This window comes from Vanellus vanellus (assembly GCF_965231255.1).
Source record: "Vanellus vanellus genome assembly, chromosome: 17".
Lineage (NCBI taxonomy): Eukaryota > Metazoa > Chordata > Aves > Charadriiformes > Charadriidae > Vanellus > Vanellus vanellus.
Genome location: NC_138922.1, coordinates 15,378,326 through 15,398,376, shown reverse-complemented (window position 1 = coordinate 15,398,376; position 20,051 = coordinate 15,378,326). Strand labels below are relative to the sequence as shown.

General features: G+C 39.0%; 1 protein-coding gene across 1 annotated transcript in view; it reads left to right on the top strand.

Annotated features, from left to right (window-relative positions):
* The window catches only part of CCDC57 (coiled-coil domain containing 57), a gene marked incomplete at both ends in the record, with an annotated part of 49,734 nt that overhangs the window by 15,775 nt on the left and 13,908 nt on the right, over window positions 1-20,051 (top strand). The window contains 10 exons of the mRNA XM_082492325.1: window positions 233-335; window positions 3,507-3,649; window positions 5,057-5,257; window positions 6,922-7,084; window positions 7,949-8,083; window positions 12,383-12,612; window positions 14,172-14,227; window positions 15,284-15,384; window positions 18,336-18,564; window positions 19,226-19,362. Coding sequence (XP_082348451.1) covers window positions 233-335; window positions 3,507-3,649; window positions 5,057-5,257; window positions 6,922-7,084; window positions 7,949-8,083; window positions 12,383-12,612; window positions 14,172-14,227; window positions 15,284-15,384; window positions 18,336-18,564; window positions 19,226-19,362 — 1,498 coding nt within the window. The remainder of the gene's footprint in view (window positions 1-232; window positions 336-3,506; window positions 3,650-5,056; window positions 5,258-6,921; window positions 7,085-7,948; window positions 8,084-12,382; window positions 12,613-14,171; window positions 14,228-15,283; window positions 15,385-18,335; window positions 18,565-19,225; window positions 19,363-20,051) is intronic.

Genomic DNA, 20,051 nt, shown 5'->3' with positions numbered 1-20,051 from the left:
GTACTTAAGTGGAAGTCTTGCACTACTTTTCAGCAGATCCTCGATATTTCATATGCCACTAACCTTTGAAGTATAGTTTTGAGAAGTGGCATATACTTTTATAATTGGTTTCAACTGAGTTATGAGAAGAAATTTTATGGTGACTCTTTCTTCAGTTACACATGTATGCCTCATTAGGTCACCAGAGATGCTCTTTAATGTAAATTTGGTTTATTTTTGTTTATGGCTCTAGGAACGGTCACATAGATCATCAGCACGAGGAGTATGTGAACCTGAAACATCACATGGAGAGAAAAAGACAAGAATTGGAAGGAGAGCTTGCTTATCAGAAGCAGGTATAAGAACATGGAGAAACAGTGTTGTGTGGCTGCGGTGCAATCTAGCAATCCTTTTTTCTCTTTTTTTTTTTTTTTTATTCAAATGTTTTGGTTTAACATTGCCATAGTTTTATAAGCTTTTATTTTTTGCCTTTTTTGCTTAAATTGATGAGATTTGTAATGACAATTTAGAAAATTATGCACGACTTGTGTAGTAGCTGTTGCTCTGCTTGTCTGGCAGCTACCCCTTGTAAGGAACTGTTAAGAACCTGTTCAGTAATCTGAGATTGTGTAAGATTATTTTATGTAGACAGCACGCTGCTAAATTTGTTAACCTTGAAACTGCAGGAAAGGTCAGCATCTCAAAAGCAGAAGCAGCCTTAGGCAAGATGGGTAAATGTACATTGTTTATCATACTCCTAATTGCAAGCCTTTTTTTTTTTTTTTTTTTCCCCTTCTGCCTCTTATAATGCTATAATTTCATCATAAAAGTATAATCTTACTAACAGTGAAATTTCACCTTCAACCATGATACTTTAGGGGGGGCATTATGTCACCTCTCTGTATATTACAAACTTTAAAGAACAAAACCTACCTTCTTTGGTTTTGTATAAAAAGTTATTTAATATTAAAATTACCTTTAATTATTTACATATGAATATGTTTAATCAGTAGATCTAGAATGGTTAATTTTTGGCCTGTCAACCAAACCAATATATAATATAAATGGAAGGGATGAAAGAGATTGTTAGGTAATTACGTCTTGCACCCAACACCTGCCAATCCAAATCTTGCTGCCCTTAATATAGTAGTTCAGCTAAAATAACCCGTCTTCATCCAGGAATCTTTTACCCGTGGGCTCCCCAAAGGCAGTGCATGAACCTACCCAAAGGAGCATGAGCAATTCTCACTTGAACAATACTTGATAACTGGCTTGATTTCGAAGTTATCTTTGTGCATTGTGTGGTTAAACTGTAATGATAAAGCTGATTAACTACTGTTCTGCAAGTGTAAGGGAACACCATCTAATACACACTATTTCTCTTAACTTTTTTTTTTCTTCTCCAGTGTGGTATCTACATTGTTTATGACACATCTTACATGCTTGCCGTTGGGTGTCTTTGCAGTCATTCCCCTTAACCTAACATGTGATATTGCATCAATTGGGCAAAATTCCTTCTGACCTCATCCTCTTGTTTTCAAGTTTCAATCATGATTTATCAATTGAACTCCTGAAAGTAGTATCTCATAAACACTTTTTTTAATACTTTGTCAGTCTGAGCACCTGAATGGTGGATTGAGAAGAAGGACTTGGGTGTACTGGTGGGTGAAAGGCTGGCCATGAGCCAACAATGTGCGCTGGCAGCCCATAAAGCCAACCACGTTGCAGGCTGCATGCCCAGCAGAGTGGCCAGCGGGGTGAGGGAGGGGATTCTGCCCTTCTACTCTGCTCTCATGAGACCCTCCCTGTGGTACTGCCTCCAGTTCTGGAGTCCCCAACATCAGAAGGACATGGACCCGCCCAGAGGACAGGTCGAGGAGGCCCCGGAGATGCTTTGAGAGCTGGAGGCCCTCTGCTGGGAGGACAGGCTGAAAGAGTTGGGGTTGTTCAGCCTGGAGAAGAGAAGGCTCCGGGCAGACCTTAGAGCCCCTTCCAGGCCCTAAAGGGGCTACAGGAAAGCTGGGGAGGGACTCTTGATCAGGGAGAGGAGCCATAGGACAAGGGGAAATGGTTGTACACTGAAAGAGGGGAGATTTAGACTAGGTATTAGGAAGCAATTCTTTACTGTGAGGGTGGCGAGGCACTGGCGCAGGTTGCCCCGAGAAGCTGTGGCTGCCCCATCCCTGGAGGTGTTCAAGGCCAGGTTGGAAGGGGCTGGGAGCAACCTGGGCTGGTGGGAGGTGTCCCTGCCCAGGGCAGGGGTGGGACTAGATGATCTTTAAGGTCCCTAACAACCCAAACCATTCTATGATTAAACCAGCTGATAGCATTGGGAATAGCAGACAAGCTTTCAGAAAGAGGGCTTGTATACCTAAACAATTGGCAGCTTTTTCCAGCTGTGTTGATTTTTTTTTTTTTAATATTTTTTTTTTTGTCTAATACATTACATCTGCCTACAAACTTTACTTTGCCAATGGCTTATTAGGGTAGCAAAAGGTTGCCTGGCTATTAGCGGTATCTGTGGATTTCTGCATCTTGAATGTTGACACAATTGGAGTTTAGTTTCTGGTTTTGTTTTCTTGCCTTGTCTTGGGCCTTCTTTAAAAGACACTGCTGTAGTAATGGACCTAGACCCACATTTGTCTTATTGCAGTCTTGACTATAAAGATTGCGTGACCAACTGCTGTTGACTCAGTGTGAACAAAGAAACTGCAGCTGCATGTATGCTTATTAAATGTAAATTTGCACATATTGCTTACTCTGTGATATGCAGTAGAACTATGATAGTACTTCAGAAGAAACCTTTAGTCTTGCAATTTTCAGACTTGACTGCTTGATTAGATATTTCTAGTACGGTTTCAGTTTCTAATACTGCTTGCAGCTGCATCTGAATGTAACAGGTCTCAGTAGACCTCATGTGCTAGATGCTATTATATCTGTTTCTTTCTTTACAAAACATATTGTCTATATTGAGTTATGTATTTATATCTATCTATCTACTATTTGCACCTGAATTGATGGTGGAAGTGTTAAGCAAGGGAAGGAGCGGTCATCGGCAGTCATTTCCCCCAGGTATTAGTGAGGCCAGCTGCAGGGGAAGCCAAGAAGTCAAAGAATAAAAAACTGTAAAAGGAACTTTAGGCAGAGTTAGGAAGAGGTAGTATGCGGGATTAATGGTAATGTAGGTAATAGGTGTAGGAAGAGGATATAAAATGGATATTTAGCAGAAATATGGGAGTAGAAATCTAAATAATAACAGAGATTATAGGTTATGGGGAAGGTGTTTTAAAGTGTTTTGTTGTTCTAATGCTTACACTATGCAAAATGTTACTACAAATTAAAAAAACAATCAAACAAAAGAACTACCCCCAAAAAAAAACCCACCTCACAATTTCCTATGCTATTTTGTTTGTTTCTCGAGCTGATGTGAACACTTCAACTGTATAAGGGCTCTGGACCTCTTAAAAATATTAGGTTACATCAGGCTCTCATTAGAATTCTTAAGTATTATTCTCCCCCTTTTTAAGGTGAAGCTGCTGAACAGAGAACTGGAGGCCCTCAAAGAGACTGGAACACAAATGGCAGAATCACTGCAGACAGCAGAAATGTTTGATTTGAGACTGGAAAAAGGAAACCAGTTCAATGATTTTGTTGCTGTGAGAGATGCTTGGTATTGTACAATTTTGATTATGATTGAAATAAACTGCTTTTCACAGACTCTACAACTCCACAACACTTCCAACTTACTCTTCTTCACGTACTCTTACTTTAGCAACAGGTTGGGATGGTGTTTGTGAATTAATTGATCTAGTAATATGTATTGTTACAACAGAAAGCGGTCACCATTCATACGAAATATTTGCTATGTCGCATGGATTCAGGTTAATTTTGCTAAATTCTTTCTGGATGTAACCTGTCTCACTTTAAAAACGAAATTTTATCTTAGAAGTTCTAATGGTTCAATGGTACCTTCTGCCTTTACTGCAAAAAGGAGTACCTCTTCCAAGAAGTAGATTTAATGAAAAACTTTGTTCATCCCGCTTCTAGAGTATGTGGCTAATTTTGGTCATATTTCACCCACTTGATTTGAATCCAGTAAGTCCAGTTGTGTTCAGTCACAACTTGATACTTTCTCAAGCAGCTACAGACAGATTGTGAATATAGGGACAGAAAAAAACTTGTTCAAACCAGAGTATTATTGGGGTTTTTATCTTTTGTTTTACTCATTGCCAGTTCAAACTTAAGAAATAAGATTTACTCATAGTTCAATTTCTGTTCCTTCTGATTTGCTTTAATCCTTTATATCCAAGAATTTGTGTGTGTTTTGAAAATGCAGGTCAATTTCACAGGGTAAGAACATGAAACAACTGTTACTTGCATGCCTCCTTTTTTATTGACTGTTCAATTTCGGTTTTCAGTAGGCTCTATTTGGTGGTCTTGTCTTCTAACAACTCCTGTCTTATTTTAAACCTGGTCCCTATTTTTTGTGATTGCACGCTCAGGAAATTAATCTGTAAGTGTAAACTGAATATTCAAGGAAGTATTTTTGCTCCATGGATTCCTACAGTCTCTTATTTGGGGCCCCTGATCATAGCTGTCCTTCAGTTGTTCAATTACTGTGAAGAATATTTTCAGTATGGTAAAAGAGTGTGTTAAATGGAGTAGTTTACCTGTTAAAACAGCTTCTCTGTGTTTCAAAAAAAAAGAAAAACAAACAATTTTTAGGATTACCCCGATCCCATAATTAAGTGAAATACTGTTGTTCTTCGTGCTAATCACAGACTTAAACTTCTGTGATAATCGGAGTTAAACTTTCTGCAGTGGTATAAGAAAGATTCAGCTCTGGTCCGAACTCCAACTAATTAGTGGCATTCTTAGTTTGAAAAAACAACCGCAAAAGACCTCCCCGCAACCTGTTCCTCTGAGAAATGGATATTGATTTCTGTTTCCACTGCTTCCAACAATGATTCTTAGAGTTTACTCTAACCAAATTGGTAAGTAAATCAAGAGTACTAAAAAAACAACATGCTTGTGTTGCTTGAAACCTCATTTTATTCTGTGTCTCTACATCTTGTAGGCATGAAGAACTATCTCGTGCTGCCAAGGAAAAGGATGCAATGCCAGCTTCAGTGAAAGAAGCCCAAGTCAAACAATTTAAAAAGTTGAAGCAGCAAATTAGAGAGCTGCAGATGAGACATAACAGTCTGGAAATTGAGCTATGCAGAAAAGAATGGCTTCATAGTGCTTGTTTAAGAGAGAAAGATGCTCTTATTAGAAAGTGAGTGACTTGATTTATTTTGTTTCATAAGCTAAGATGGAAGAAACTTAGAACATCCTACTTACTGGTTTCGTGCCCAACTTATTTATGTGAAAAGCTTACAGTAATTCATGGTTAAACAGACACCACACCTGGAGAACTGTGTCCAGTTCTGGTCCCCACAGTTGAAAAAAGACATGGATGGACTGGAGAGGGCCACAAAGATGATCAGAGGGCTGGAGATCCTGCCCTTTGAAGGAAGACAGGAGTTGGGTCTTTTCTCCCTGGAGGAGGCTTGGGGGGACCTCATTAACTGTACATAAAGGCTGGCTACAAAGAGGATGGAGGCTCTCTTTTCACAAGGAGCCACATGGAGAAGGCAAGGGGTCATGGGTACAAGTTGCACTGGGAAAGGTTTCATCTCAGTGTAAAAAATAATTTTTTTTTTTTTTTTTTACATTGAGAACAATCAGTCACAGGAATGACTGCCCCAGGGACATCTCTAGAGGTTTTCAAGACGCAATTGGACAGGGTACTAGATAATCTCATCTAGGCTGCCTTTCTAATGAAAGGTTGGACCAGATGATCTTCCCAACCTGGGCTGTTATATGTATATTATTGCAACAAAATTTGTAGCAAAATTTCTATATATGCATATAAACATTAGTTTTATGATTGACATAATCAAGAAATATCTCCTCAAGGTTTAAAAAGAAAATGAGATCACATGAAAAAGAAAGTATCTGGGAATTTAGAGAAGGAACAATACACTGGAATAAAATAATTTCCCATGAAAAAGTCCCTCTGAGCTCCTAATTAATAAAAAAAGTCATTTAACAGTTTTGTATCCAAGATTGCATTACGTGTTTTGTTAATTGTCTTAAGCAAGTATATATTAACATGGGAGGGGGGTAATTATTCTTTTTCAAGAAGAAATTGTAGTGCTAAAAACAGGCCAAGATTCTCATCTGATTTAAATTTCTAATGAGTCTGCCTCTAAAGAATTCAAAATTCAATTGATGCAGGAACAGGAAGAGAAGTTGAGGGCACAGTTGGCCAAATTCTGGAAAGATGCAGAATGTGGTAAAGACGACTAAGACTTTGTCTAAAGTGACATTTACAACCAATCTTAAGAGTGTCCTGAAGTCTTTAGAGCTTTGTGTTTTAAAAGCTGAGCAATATGACAACTGAACCTGTCTTGAAAGCCCTTAAATTCTGAATGAGGTTTGTCTCATTTTGTGCACCTCCTGTCTCTTCTCTTTCCACAGTGTGTTTTCAAGGTATATATATGCAGCAGCCTTTGAGCTTAGGAATTTTACCCTGACAATCCAATAACTTTAATTTCTAGCTATTTTGTGTCTCGTTTCCATTATTAACGAATGGGAAACATGCTGTGGATGATACTGCTCTTGGCAATATCAGCATTGAAGAGCAGTTTATGCTGCTTGAGCTGAGGTGACCTCCAAAGCTGATTCTAAATACCCATACAGATGGACCCTAGGAAACTGCTCTAAGCAATTAAAATGCTTTTGTCCAGTAAAATACTTAGAGTGGAGCAGAATAAAATAACTAATTTGTCAAACAAGGCTGAGATTGGAAAAAACAAAACAACCACAGAAAACAAACGCAAAACTTCCTCGGTATTTTTTCTGCTGAAATCAACAGCTTTGCTCTGTGCATCATAGGTATGAGCAACAACTGTCTGCTGCAGCTGAGCGAGAATGGATTCTGGAAAAGAGTAAAATGCAAGCAGAACTGGACTGGCAGCAGCTCTGTGAGAATTCTGAAAGTAATTGGTATCAGAAATCACAGGATCTGACACAAAGCCTGTCTTCAGGCAGAGAGCAGGTGATAATTTCAAATTAACACTCTTTAGGAACCATCTGTTGCATAGAGAGGTACAGAGTTTTTCCCATCATGGTGTTTCTCAGGGGAGAAACAGTCGTCTTTCAAAAATCTGTAAAATGGTGATTCTGTATTGTGCACAGCAGTTTATCAGTTTCATGGACAATCTCTAATAGCGGCTTTTTCTCCCTTATAATGAAGTCAAGTCAGTGTGAGAGATGCCACTGCTTTGCTCTTGGCATCGTAGCAGAAAAAGAAAGATCCGTCTTAGAGCAGCCCCAGGTGAAAAAGAGTTTCAGATCAGAGTACAGCTTGAATTCTGTTGAGGGAACAATATTAGTCCTGGAAAACTCAGAGTATTTTTGTATGGAGAAAAAAAAAAAAAAAGCCCTATTTTGTGAAGTGTACAGGCTTCTGTTTCTGAAAAATGAAATATATGTTTTTTGTTTAGAGGATATTGCACAATGGGCTAATAATTTTCAGTGACCAGTTGCTTAGTAAACTCATTGGTACAGAAGAAACACTCATTTATGAAGTTTAGAATGCATGCATTTTCTCTGGTGTTTTGTTTTACCATTGCCTTCCCAAAATGATTCATAGGCATTAATAGCTGTAGTGTAGGAATACATACAAGAGATGAATCAGCGTTATCCATTTCATATACAGAAGACGAGACAATGAAATCAAATTATTTTTCTGTGAAAGCAGTTTTTGACAGAGCCAAATGCTTCAAGTCCCTGCCCTGTGATTTGAAATATCTTTTTATTTGATTTTCTTGTTTTCTTTTTCTTTTCTTTTTTTGATCTTTACACCCTTATCCTGAAGATACTGATGTCCTCTGCTTTCTCTCCCTTCCCTCCCTCTGAGGTTGAAGCTGATCTACAGAAAACAGACTGCAGGTTGCACAAAGTAAAGGCTGTTCTTCATGCTTTAACTGTTGAGAGAGAACAGACAATGCAAGCATCATTTAGTCACAGTATTTTACCTAAAGGGGAGAAACAGGTTAGACAAAACTCAATGTCTTGACTTGGATGAATTCATTCTGAGATGACGACAACTTTATGGGGCTTGTTTCCACTGGACTTCTTGTAAGCAGTTAATCTGTTTCATATGTTTAATTCAAAATATAGACATGTCTAGCCTGGAATACACATAGATTAGGTGTCACAGGCTTCATTACAGCTCTGAACTGTTACTCACTGGCAAAAGCAGCAGTATTGGGTCCAGTCCTGTTCAATATATTCATCAGTGACCTGGATGAAGGGATAGAGTGTACCATCAGCAAGTTTGCTGATGACACAAAACCAGGAGGGGTGGCTGACACACCGAAAGGCTCTGCTGCCATACAGTGTGACCTGGACAGGCTGGAGAGTTGGGCAATGAGGAACCTAATGAAATTCAACAAAGAGAAGCGTAGGGTCCTGCACCTGGGGAGGAATAACCACATGCACCAGTACAGGTTGGGGGCTCACCTGCTGGAGAGCAGCTCTGTGGAAAGGGGCCTGGGAGTCCTGGTGGACAACAGGATGCCCATGAGCCAACAACATGCCCTTGTGGCCAAGAAGGCTAATGGCATCCTGGGGTGCATCAAGAAGAGCGTGGCCAGCAGGTCAAGGGAGGTCATCCTCCCCCTCTACTCTGCCGTGGTGAGGCCACATCTGGAATACTTTGTCCAGTTCTGGGCTCCCCAGGTCAAGAAGGACAGGGAACTGTTGGAGAGGGTCCAGCAAAGGGCTACAAAGGTGATTAGGGGATTGGAACATCTTTTTTATGAGGAAAGGCTGAGGGACTTGGGTCTTTTTCGTCTAGAGAAGAGAAGACTGAGGCGGGATCTTATCAATACTTATAAATACTTAGAGGGAGGGTGCCAGAGGGATGGGAACAGTCTTTTTTCAGTGGTGCCCAGTGACAGGACAAGCGGTAACGGGCACATGCTTGAACACAGGAAGTTCCATCTTAACATGAGGAGGGACTTCTTTACTTTGAGGGTGGCAGAGCACCAGCACAGGCTGCCCAGAGTGGTGGTGGAGTCTCCAACTCTGGAGACATTCTAAACCCACCTGGATGCCGTCCTGTGCAACTGCTGTAGGTGACCCTGCTCTGGCAGGGGGGGTTGGACTCGATGATCTCCAGAGGTCCCTTCCAACCCCTATCATTCTGTGATTCTGTGAAGGAGCAAGCTGGATGTAGACAGTTGCTCCAAAACAGGACAATGCACCGTACCACTATGGAACATCATAATGGGAAGAAATAATTTCTGGAATGTTCCTGAGGCTCTGTGTTAGTTGCAGTTCAGGGTAGATTTTAAAGTTGCAAAGTTAAAATTTTAGGGCAATGCTTCAACATAGTAATTTGCCAGCTGTTTAAAATAATGTCTTTTATTTTATTATTACAAACTAGTTTTTGCTGCATTGCTACTTATTAAAACACATATATTTTTAAAAAGCCATTCAAAATTGCTAATGTAATGCTGGTTTGAAGGATAATGCATTGTGAGTAGAAAATTGTCTTTTGTAAAAGAATGAAAGTAAAGAGTGTGCTGCAGTGCACCCTACTGGGCAGCTACAGATGCTCAACGGTGAGCAGTTAAGAGTGTATTACTAGAGCGCTCTGATAAGAAGAAGCAGCGTTAACCAAGCCTAATGGTTTCTGAATGCAGAAAGTGTTGTATTCAGAACGAAACTTCCTGAAAACGATTTTTATAATAAATTAGACAAAAGTAGACTGGTAGCAAAAACTTACTATGGAGCAAGTTGCTTTTCTAATTTCATTTCATCCTGGACTGTTTTGCAAATTGATCATTCAAATACCAAGAGAATCAGGGCTAGGGTGGGATTCTTCTTTTACTGTTCACATTGGCTATTGTCTTCCACTGTAACTGACTGTTACTGTTGTTGGCAAGACTTTTTCGTTGTCACACTTTTCTTTCTGTTGTTAATCTACTCTGTCTCTGGTTTGCATTTTTGGCCTGTAGGATAAGCAATATCCATTTCAGGAAAACCATTTTTGTCTCTGATTTATGTGGCAGACCATTGTTTAAAAAACAAATAAACAAAAAAAGTTATCTATTAGTCTGAGCTAGAAGCTTTTCTCATAATTTTTCTGTACAAAATTAGTTGTAAACAAAGGGTGGAGAATTGATTAAAAGTTTAAAATTGATAACGTTTGTGTCAATGAGTCTTCTTAAAGAAGGAATAGTATGTTGGCTAGCTTCTAGTTCAGAGGACTGAGGCAAGAAAGATTAAAGTTTAAATACACCCTAGTACAGTATCTTCAGCATGGAGGTCCTTTCTTCAGATTGGCCTGAGACCCCATGAGGGTGCTAGAAATACTGCAGTGTCATTCTTGGCCTTTAATTAAGTAACAGAGTTGTGAAACGCACCAGCCTGGAAAATCTTGCTTGTAACTGATTTTGAGTCTGACTTAGGTCATGTCTGCCTAACTCGAGCATGCTAATAATACCGTGCAAGTGCACAGATAAGAAAAGATGATAAGCACAAATGTTGAGACTGAAGTATTTTGACATGTGTCCTATGTGCAGGGCCTCATGGATTGCCCTTCCCTCTCAAGAGGCAGAACTGCAGCTTTGCAACAATTTAAGGTTAGGGTTCAATACAAATAAACATTTTTTTGAGGCTCAGAAACATAAATTAGTAGCATTCAATACAAATATTCGAAGCACGTTAGACAGTCTTTTCAAAAACATCTGGTCTGGGCAGTCTGCAAATTAAGACTCACTTAATGACTGCAGGAGTGTATTTTCCACAATTGCAGTGCTTTCTTATACTCCTGTACCAAATAGTATCAGCATTTCTTAAATGGCTGATGACAAATGTTTCCATCAACTAGAGAGGTTTTTGCAGGTGTGGAATCTAAATTCTGCATTCTCTGTTTGGATGAAACCACAGTTATAATACGCTGCCATCAGTCTAATATGGCTTTTAAAGTGTTTGCAGTCACACTCACACTTTGAATGAAGAAACAGCAGAAGTAAATAATGTCAGGACCCTGATATCCTGGTCCTTATATCCCATTGGTCCTACTAGAATTTTTTCCTGAAGTTTGCACTGGTATTTCAAGTGACCAGGAAATGTGTTTTCCAGTCAATGTCTGTGTGTTTGGGTTTTTTTTGTGGCATCTGGTTTTCCTTTTTCTACCCTCCCCCAAAGTTGCAAATTTGGAAATTGAGGAGGCACATGAGAGGAAGCATTTCCGTATTTGTTCTTTTTCCTAGGATTTTCCTAAACATATGTTGCTGACTATTGTCAAGGGTTGGATTCTGGAGCTAGCAACCTTTGGTGAAACAGAGTAAATCAGTTCTTAAAGTCTGTGATCTGGAATGTTCACATTCTTCTCCTGATTAGGCCATCACTTCATTCACACAGGACTAGCTTTCCAAACTAAATCTCTAAGATAATCTTTAAAAATGTGTGCAGCCCATGAAGAAAGCACTCTTCAAAAATTTAAGAAATAGAATGATATTGGGATGTATTACTCTATAAGCACACTGCTCATATTTCCCTAATATAAATTAGGTTTTTTACAGTAGTTAAAGCGGCTTTGGCAACTTGGGTTTTGTCAGCCTCTTCAGTTCTGGAAGCCTGTAAGAATGACATTTGCTCATCAATTCATACTTCCACCAAGAATAATTCCAAAAGTCAGTCTTCAAGGCCTTTCTGAAGGCAGAGCTTCCATCGTTATCTGACAAATATTCCTTTTACATTGTTTGCTCTTAGCTTATCTGTAACTAACGTGCAAAAGGAAGACATTGCTACTTATTTTAGCATTTAAGTGCTTAGAGGTTTCCTATGTGTTGTCCATTGTCCAGGTTGTCTAGGTGTAATCCGTACACTCCTCCTTCTTTTCCAGTTTAGCAAAGGGTGTCCAGCCTCTTTATGTTCTTGTGAACAAATGGTCTCCAATGACAGTTTCACCAATTTGGCTGGTCAGAAAGGGGACTGCTGTTGACCCAGTAAGTTATATAAGGAGATGGGTTACCCACGCATGGAAGAGAGAGAGATGGCACACTTCAAAGAACAACAGTGCTAAGACAGAGCGACCTCTGTGGCCATTCTCCTCCCCATCTGTGCCTCCTCCCCCATCTCAGGTTCTCACCAAAGCACTTTTTTTCCTGGCAAATCCCCAGAATAACCAGATCTCTTTCTTTTCTTCCTATGGTTCTTTTGTCCCAAGTCTCTTCATGGATTGAAAGTATTAGGATGTCTGTGTGTGGTGTTGTGGAGAGAATATGTGTTACTCATTAATGAAGTGTTGTTATTGTGTTGTACTTTTATTTTACAGATATTTCAGTATGATGATAAAAGTTCTCTGAGCAAAGATATTCCTACCTTGGAAATAAAAAAGTTGCAGGAGCAGAACGCCAACCTTCGGGCTGCTGTTGCACAAATGAGGAAAGAAATGGAGAGTCTTGATGAGCAGATGTTGTCCTCTCTTCCTCTGACAGAAAACAGACAGCTTGCAGAGCAAGGTGACAACTCTCACCACAGAACTCTGAACTCAGTTACGGCAGCGTAGCAGTCACCATCATGACGGTCATGACCTATTAGGGCTACCTGACCCACATAAAGATTGCAACTGTAGGGTTCTCAGGATTCCACAATACACAATCACACAGAGGTCTGAGATTCTGGGAATTTCTTTATTACAAATTACCACAAAACTATTATTAGTAAAGAAAACCATACACACACACACTAGTGTCACTACAAAATTACCACTAGCAAAGCAAATGTATATATATATTGCAAGAGTAAACCAAATATATATATATTACAAGTTATTACAGAATTCCAACTAGTGAAGCAAATATATAGAATCATAGAATGGTTTTAGTTGGAAGGGACCTTAAAGATCATCTGATTCCAAGCCCCCTACCGTGGGCAGGGACACCTCCCACTAGACCAGGTTGCTCAAACCCCCGTCCAACCCGGCCTGGAACACCTCCAGGGATGGGGCAGCCACAGCTTCTTGGGGCAACCTGGGCCAGTGTCCAACCATCCTCATAGTAAAAAATTGCTTTGTAGGAGAGGTATTCTAGCCCTCTGATAATTTTCATGGCCCTCAGCTTTAACAGGTCCATGTCTTTCTTACAAACCTTTACCTATGCACGTGCCTACAAATATATTGTATGAAGTATTACTGGTATGGCACTCACCAAACTGCTCCCAGAAATGGGGCTAATCAACGATGGGGAAAAAAGTCTCACTTCAAAGATGATCCAAATCAGTGAGTCTGGAGTCAGCCAGATGTCCCCAGGGAGGGTCCAGTCTGTCTGGGAGATCGCGTGCAGGGAAGATCTTGCAGAGAGTCTCATTTTGGGTAGGTTGTGAGTTACTTTTTATACCGTTTTGGTGTAGATATGTAAGCGGGCATAGGGCATCGGTTCCAGGTATAGTTATTGCTGACTTCTGTTTTCCTGGAAGGACGGTTCGGTATCACAGTTTCTTTGTCCTGTACCCATCGAGCTTTCTTCATCCTGCCTACTATGGCTGAGCGCTAAGGAGATACCCTTCTTTGTTAGTATGTTTACCTGGTGGCCTTTGTGATGGCTCCATCAGGAAGCTAAAAATTTAAAACCACCTCAATATTAAAAGTATATGATACTTTCGAATGTACTTTACCAGATATTGTGACATGTTAGGTGATTTTTAGCATCTCTTAGAAACATCTCCGTATATCATGTCTTACACTTTCATTTTTACTTTATTTCATTATGCTTCATGGGAAAGTCAAGGCTGAGAGCATAAAAAAAAAAACCAAACCTGCAGAAAGTAAGTCCATTACAACTAGGTATATTTTGTAGTAATTTCTGAACATTTATGTTTGGTTTTGTCCAAACATTCTTGTGACTTTTAGGAGTCTGGAGAAAAGAGGAAAGAAAATTAACTGTAACTTGGTAATGGAATAACCAGCTCTGATTTGGTTTGGTTTTAAAAAAAACAGGCAAGGTATAACTTTTTCAACAAGCACCTTTTACCGGTTGTGTAAGTGCAGGTAGATAGCTGCCTTACGCATCTCTGTGCCTTATTAATGTAAACATTTAATTTCCAATTGCTTCAAACTATTCCAGAGCCACCATGGATTGTTTACGGTATTTCAGAAAAAATAAGATGGGTTTGATGACAGGTATTTTGTTGTACTAGCTGTTTTTCTGTCATTATGCTTCTCTGTTTAAATTTTGCCATGAGACTGGATCTGTGTGTTACCACTGTGCAGAATTAGTGTTAAACTGTCATTTGTACAGTAGCCCGAATCATGAGCTAATTAAGTGTGCAGGTATTTTTCATAAATATAAGCATATTCTGGCTTTGTTAATAATGAGACATTAATAACCAATTAAAGCAAAACCTCTGTTGATTTTAAATAAAAAACAAATTCAAGCATAGTTTTTTGTCACAGGCAGCTGAAGTTAGTCCACTTTTTTTAAGATGTTTTAGTCCAATATGTAAAATATTTACCGCTGCTAGAGTTTAGCAGTGTCCAAGAGAAGCAATAATCTTTGTCGGCTGATAAATGTAAGTTTTCAGAAATGTATTAACCATTTTCTTTATGGCTGAGATACTTTATTCAACTAAAATAATCTTTCTTATATCCCTTTTAAAAATGTATGGAGATTATATTCAATCACTAAAAGAGATTATAATGTTAAATCTGAAATTTTTAAGACAATGGAGAGTAACTTGAAGAGGCACTTCTGGTTTCCAAAGAGTCATCTGTTCTTTCCCCTGACTTTTTCATATACATCAATATGTTCTGACTTACATTTTTACTGGAACTGAAAGAAGACTTTTTCGGGATTAACTTCCATTTATTGGTGAATTTTCAACTGTGATTAAATAATGCTAGTGTGTCTTAATTATTCTTGTTATACTCAGTATTGCCAGTTTCCCAAGAATGATTAAATAATGCAGTACTGGAAGAAATAAAAACTTCTCTGTGCTCCTTACCCACAAATTGACCTTTCTGATGTGTCGTCTCTAGTCACTTCTGTATTTTGTAGCTGACTGATGTTTGTGTATTGTGAGACTTACTATTTTTTTTATTTCTTCAATTCAGTTTACAATATATCTACTGAAGTGATATACATGTTTATTTATGAGACAAAGTTCTGAAGCAGCTGTTGTGATGAAAGCCTAGACTCTGTGTAAATACATATACGTTCATATTATACTCCTCTTTTAGGTTTATTGTGCACAAACAAAATTTCAACTGGAACCACTTTGAGCAATGTCAGAGTCAGCTCAACTAACTTGGATTGTGTAATAAACCCAGACACAGAAAAGGTATGAAGAGGTTTAAACTACCTAAAATACTCATATGCACGTGTATCTGTAATTAAATACATAGCATTTTTGTTTGTTTGTTTGAATAAATATTAAAAAGGGAAGCAATATACGCTTATATGGTCAGTTAATAACGAGTGTAAGTTAAATGAGAGCCAGCAATGGTTTTTTTCAGCCAAACTTATGCTCATTCCTTCTAGGGAATAAATTTTAGTCATTCCCTGGCACAAGTCACTCCTGACCTTTCAAGCCCTTCTTGATATTTTTTTTCCACTTGCAAATTCTTAAACTACTGTATATAATCTCTGAGTTTTCCATTGTAAATCCGGATTTTAGCCTTTTTAAAAAATACCAAAAATCTTTCAATATGCCTTGTAATAAGGCGAATAGAAATGAAACTGTAGATATTGTGTCACTACTGGACTCTGGTGAGAAGGTCCTGTGAAGCCCTGGTTGGAGAGAGAGATGCAAATGGGGTTGCAGGCTCAGTTGGGGGAGTGGGTGGCTTTTCCTGGGAGAACCTCGTAACTGCTGGATCGCGAGGCTCACTTCTGACAGGCCTGCATTAGGGGCCAGCAGCCACCCGCTCGCCAGGTCCAGCCACGGTGGGCTCCCGTGCGTGCCCCGTAGTCCACTGGGGAATGATTCGTTGTGACCAAGAAATAACTGAGTGCCAGCATTGGTTCAGAGCTCTCACCACCCACGAAGGAAAAGCTCACTGGCTCTGGGAGCGTTTTTACTCATTTCTAGGGTACAAATGGCATTCCCCTTGTTTTATTTTAAAGGGACAATATCAGCATCAAAGTGTGACAGCAGCACCTCTCAGAAAAATAGTAAAGGAATTGAAAACTGGGACAAATATCTGTTACTATGTAAGGAGTAAGTCACTATATGCTCTCTCCCCTTCCTGTCTCCCAGCAATGTCATGGTGTAGTAGAGTCTAAAGTAAGATAAGTTAAAATACAATTAAAAAATAAAGGGTTTCTAATTTTCAAGTCATCTGTAAAATCTACCAATATCTGTTTCATGCTTTAATCTTACTATTAAGGCTCAGCAATAACCATTTAAGTTCAAGAAAATGGAAGTAAGAGGTAAGTAAGAAATAAGGACGAGAGATGCTGATTACATTAAAAGATAAGAGCTTTAAGAACTGAAACAATATCAATGTTTAAATAAAACTTTGGAGCCTTGGGAACTTTGTGTGAAAACATGCACAACCTACTAGGGACAGTTCATGTTTAATCTTAGTTGTGTCTTTTTGCTAAATATAGAAAGAGGTTTGTTTGGTCCTGCTGTCAAATTGTATTTAAGAAATCATTGTATGCCAGTATAGACAGCACAGATTTATTTTTTTCTCTTTGGCCGCTTCCAGAATTAGGTGAAAAATGAATTTTATACCAACTATTTGTTTCTGTTGCAGAAAATGTTTTACAAACTACTGTCCAAGATGCTTTCTCATTTTCTTCACATTTATTTATGGGGATAGAGCCTTAAAAGAAGAGAGTGACTTTGCCTTGGAGGCAGTAAGATAAGAACTGAACATTCTCTGTGCCAGAGATTAAACCTTTGTTTAATGATGCTAAATTGTAATTGAACTCTCAGCACTGGATATGAGAACAAGAACATTTTTCAGGCAGAAGTGTGCATCTTCTTGTGCTTTATATGTATAGACGCATAGTAAAGAGCAGAAGTGCAGGCCAAAACCTGAAGTGAACAAAATGCGGAGTTGTAGTTAATGTGTCTTCACTGGTGTTGAACTATGATTTCCTGTCTGTTTCTGCTGTCTGCTTTATTTCTTCTTCCTCAGTGCATAACAAGCCTTCTTAGGCATTGACCGGTAGCTGGAAACAGTCCTAAGAACATCTTACAAACGATGGGCAAAGCTTCGTTAGAATTCCTTACTGCATTTTAGAAGTGCTTATCTTTTAACATTCTTCTACATGGTCTCTGTGCTTCTTACATTTATTAGTTGCATGTTAAGGATGTACTTAAGGCCATGATGAATTACAGGCAAAAATATTTTTACCTCAGGGAGTTTAGAATCTGTTGAGCAACAATGGTAACTAAACATAGGGGTGCAGATGTGAAGTCAGTACAGAGACCCATAGTGATAGTTTTCTTTTTTTCCATTTAATATAACAGAGGTTCTGGGGCCATAATCTCGAAATGAAACTCCAGAGCTAAAATATAGCTAAAGAAAAAGAGGAAAGTTTATTGTGGAAACTGGTAAAATAGGCGTATAGACTTTTGCATGTATTAGATACTTTGCATTATTAGATACTTGCGGCAATGTGTAGTATTTAAAAAGTCTATAGGTAGATTATTTGTTCAGCAAATGATGAGTTTTTAAATGGATATTAAAAAATCTCCTCTGTAATAAGGGGGCTGGAAGAGGACGGTATATAGCTCTTGAAAAATAAGGATGTGATCTTTTGGGTAAATATCGTAACGTATATGTGCAAGTGAACTCAATTAGGTTTGCAGAGACAAAACCGATTGTGGAATCTTTACTTTTCACTCTGCACAGCCTTTCTCTTTAAAACAATGTTTTAAGTCATATCTACCTCGTGTGTGTATGCACATGATGATTATACAAAGAAGGGTTTGTGGTAGCTTGCTATCTTCTGTAAAGTGGTTTTTCCCACATTTTATCTTAAAATTAACTGCGCTCTAGTTTACAGTTATATGTGCTTATCCTATGTGTATTATTTTACATTTACAGTTAACAATATTTGTGGGAACATCCCAGGCTGCTATAGGGGTTTGCTCCACAATATAAATAGCCCTATATTGCTAACAAAATCTTGAAAGTGGACCCTAAAAAATGGGCTGTAGACTTCAACTTTACACTTTTTTCTTCAACTGGCTTCTAATGCGTGTTTGTACAAACCTCTAAACCTGCAGACCACACTTTCAAAATACTCATTATAAGCACTACCCGTTTTTTTCAGGGGGCAAACCCCAAAGTTCTTGAAGAAAAGATGGTAAATCTTGGACAACACTTACATGGCAAAGGTCCTGGTGCTGGTCTTCAATGTGGTGGCAGCTGCACTCTACAAGGAATGCAAAATAAACTGAAGGAAGCAGCAAGAAAAATCTCAATTCTGAGCCAAGAGAAGCAGCAGTTGATTGAAATGGGAAACAGACTCAGGGGAGAACTCGGAATGGTATTAAAGAAAGGTAAACTTATTCTACAGAAGAGTGCTAGCTTATATATTTAGAATAAAACCTGGGAATCAGTTCATCCTTTGAGCTGGAGAGAGCTAGGCTTTAATATGAAAACAAAGTCCTGAACGTAACTGATTCTTGACCTGCATGGTTTGTGTGAGACTGCAGTGCTAATTGTTGCAAGTAAGATTATTCTGTGATAGGAGGTGCTAACATAGAACAATGAGAGTCCGTAGGCAGTAAATTTTTGTTGATGAACATCTTAGATGAAGGACTCCCCGGTGCTTAGATATCAGTGTGGGAACTGGAAGTTGAACTAAGACTTCTTTTAAGAGCAGAAAAGAGATAGTTTATCTCTTGGAATAAAAACTAATGCTTTATGAAAGTGGAAGAGAAAGCAGATTAGGCTTACTATAAAGTAAGCTTGAATCAAGAGTGTATATAATGTAAGAAGATTTCGCTGTGGACATTTAAGTTCCATGCAAAAATTGCTCTGGCAGTGAAGCAAAGGAAAACACTGGCCCATTTCCGAATAGCACTGAATCTGTCTGCAATGAGAAGGCCTGTGTTCTGTGGTTCATTTGTATCCACTATAAACACTTGCTGGGAATGTAATATTGATGACAAAATAACAATAGGGAATGCCTTCCTCAGTATTTTCTCTCCTTTATAGGACTCTGGCATCCTGTTAGCTCTAAGCTCTGCACAGTTTGTATTGCCTCTGGTAGTCTTTTTCCAAGAGATCTTGTCAAAAGAACACAGTGTCAGCAATCAGCTTTAAAGCATCTACAGCACAAGCTTACAACACAGGTAATGATATGCTCTCTAAAATCTAGTGATAATGAGCAGTTAAGCCAGTTCGAATTCCATGAGTATAACTTTCCTTAAAATTTTGCATTTAAATGACTTTTTCTGACTTTAGCTCAAATCTTCCTGTGGTACCTTGGAAGATTTCATAGAATCATAGAGTATCCCGAGCTGGAAGGGGGACCCATGAGGATCTTTGAGTCCTGACTCCACACAGGGCAACCTAGAAGTCAAGCCATGTATCTAAGGGCATTGTCCAAATGCTTCTTGAACACCAACAGGCTTTGGGCCATGGCCACTCTCTGGGGAGCTTGTACCAGTGCTTGACTACCCTCTGAGGGAAGAACTTCTTCCTAATAGCCAGTCTGAACTTCCCCTAATGCAACTTTAAGCCATTCCCTCGTATGCTATCACCGGACGCCAGAAAGAAGAGATCAGCAGCTCCCTCTCTGCTCCCCGGCATAAGTAAGTTGCATCAGGGGAGGTTTAGGATGGATATTAGGAAAAATATTTTCACAGAAAGGTTTATCAGACACTGGAACAGGCTGCCTAGGGAAGTGGTGGAATCGCCATCCCTGGAGGTATTTAGAAGACAGGTAGATGTGGTGCTGAGGGACATGGTTTAGTGTTGGGTTTGGCAGTGTTAGGTTGATGGTTGGATTCGATGATCTTAAAGGTCCCTTCCAACCTAG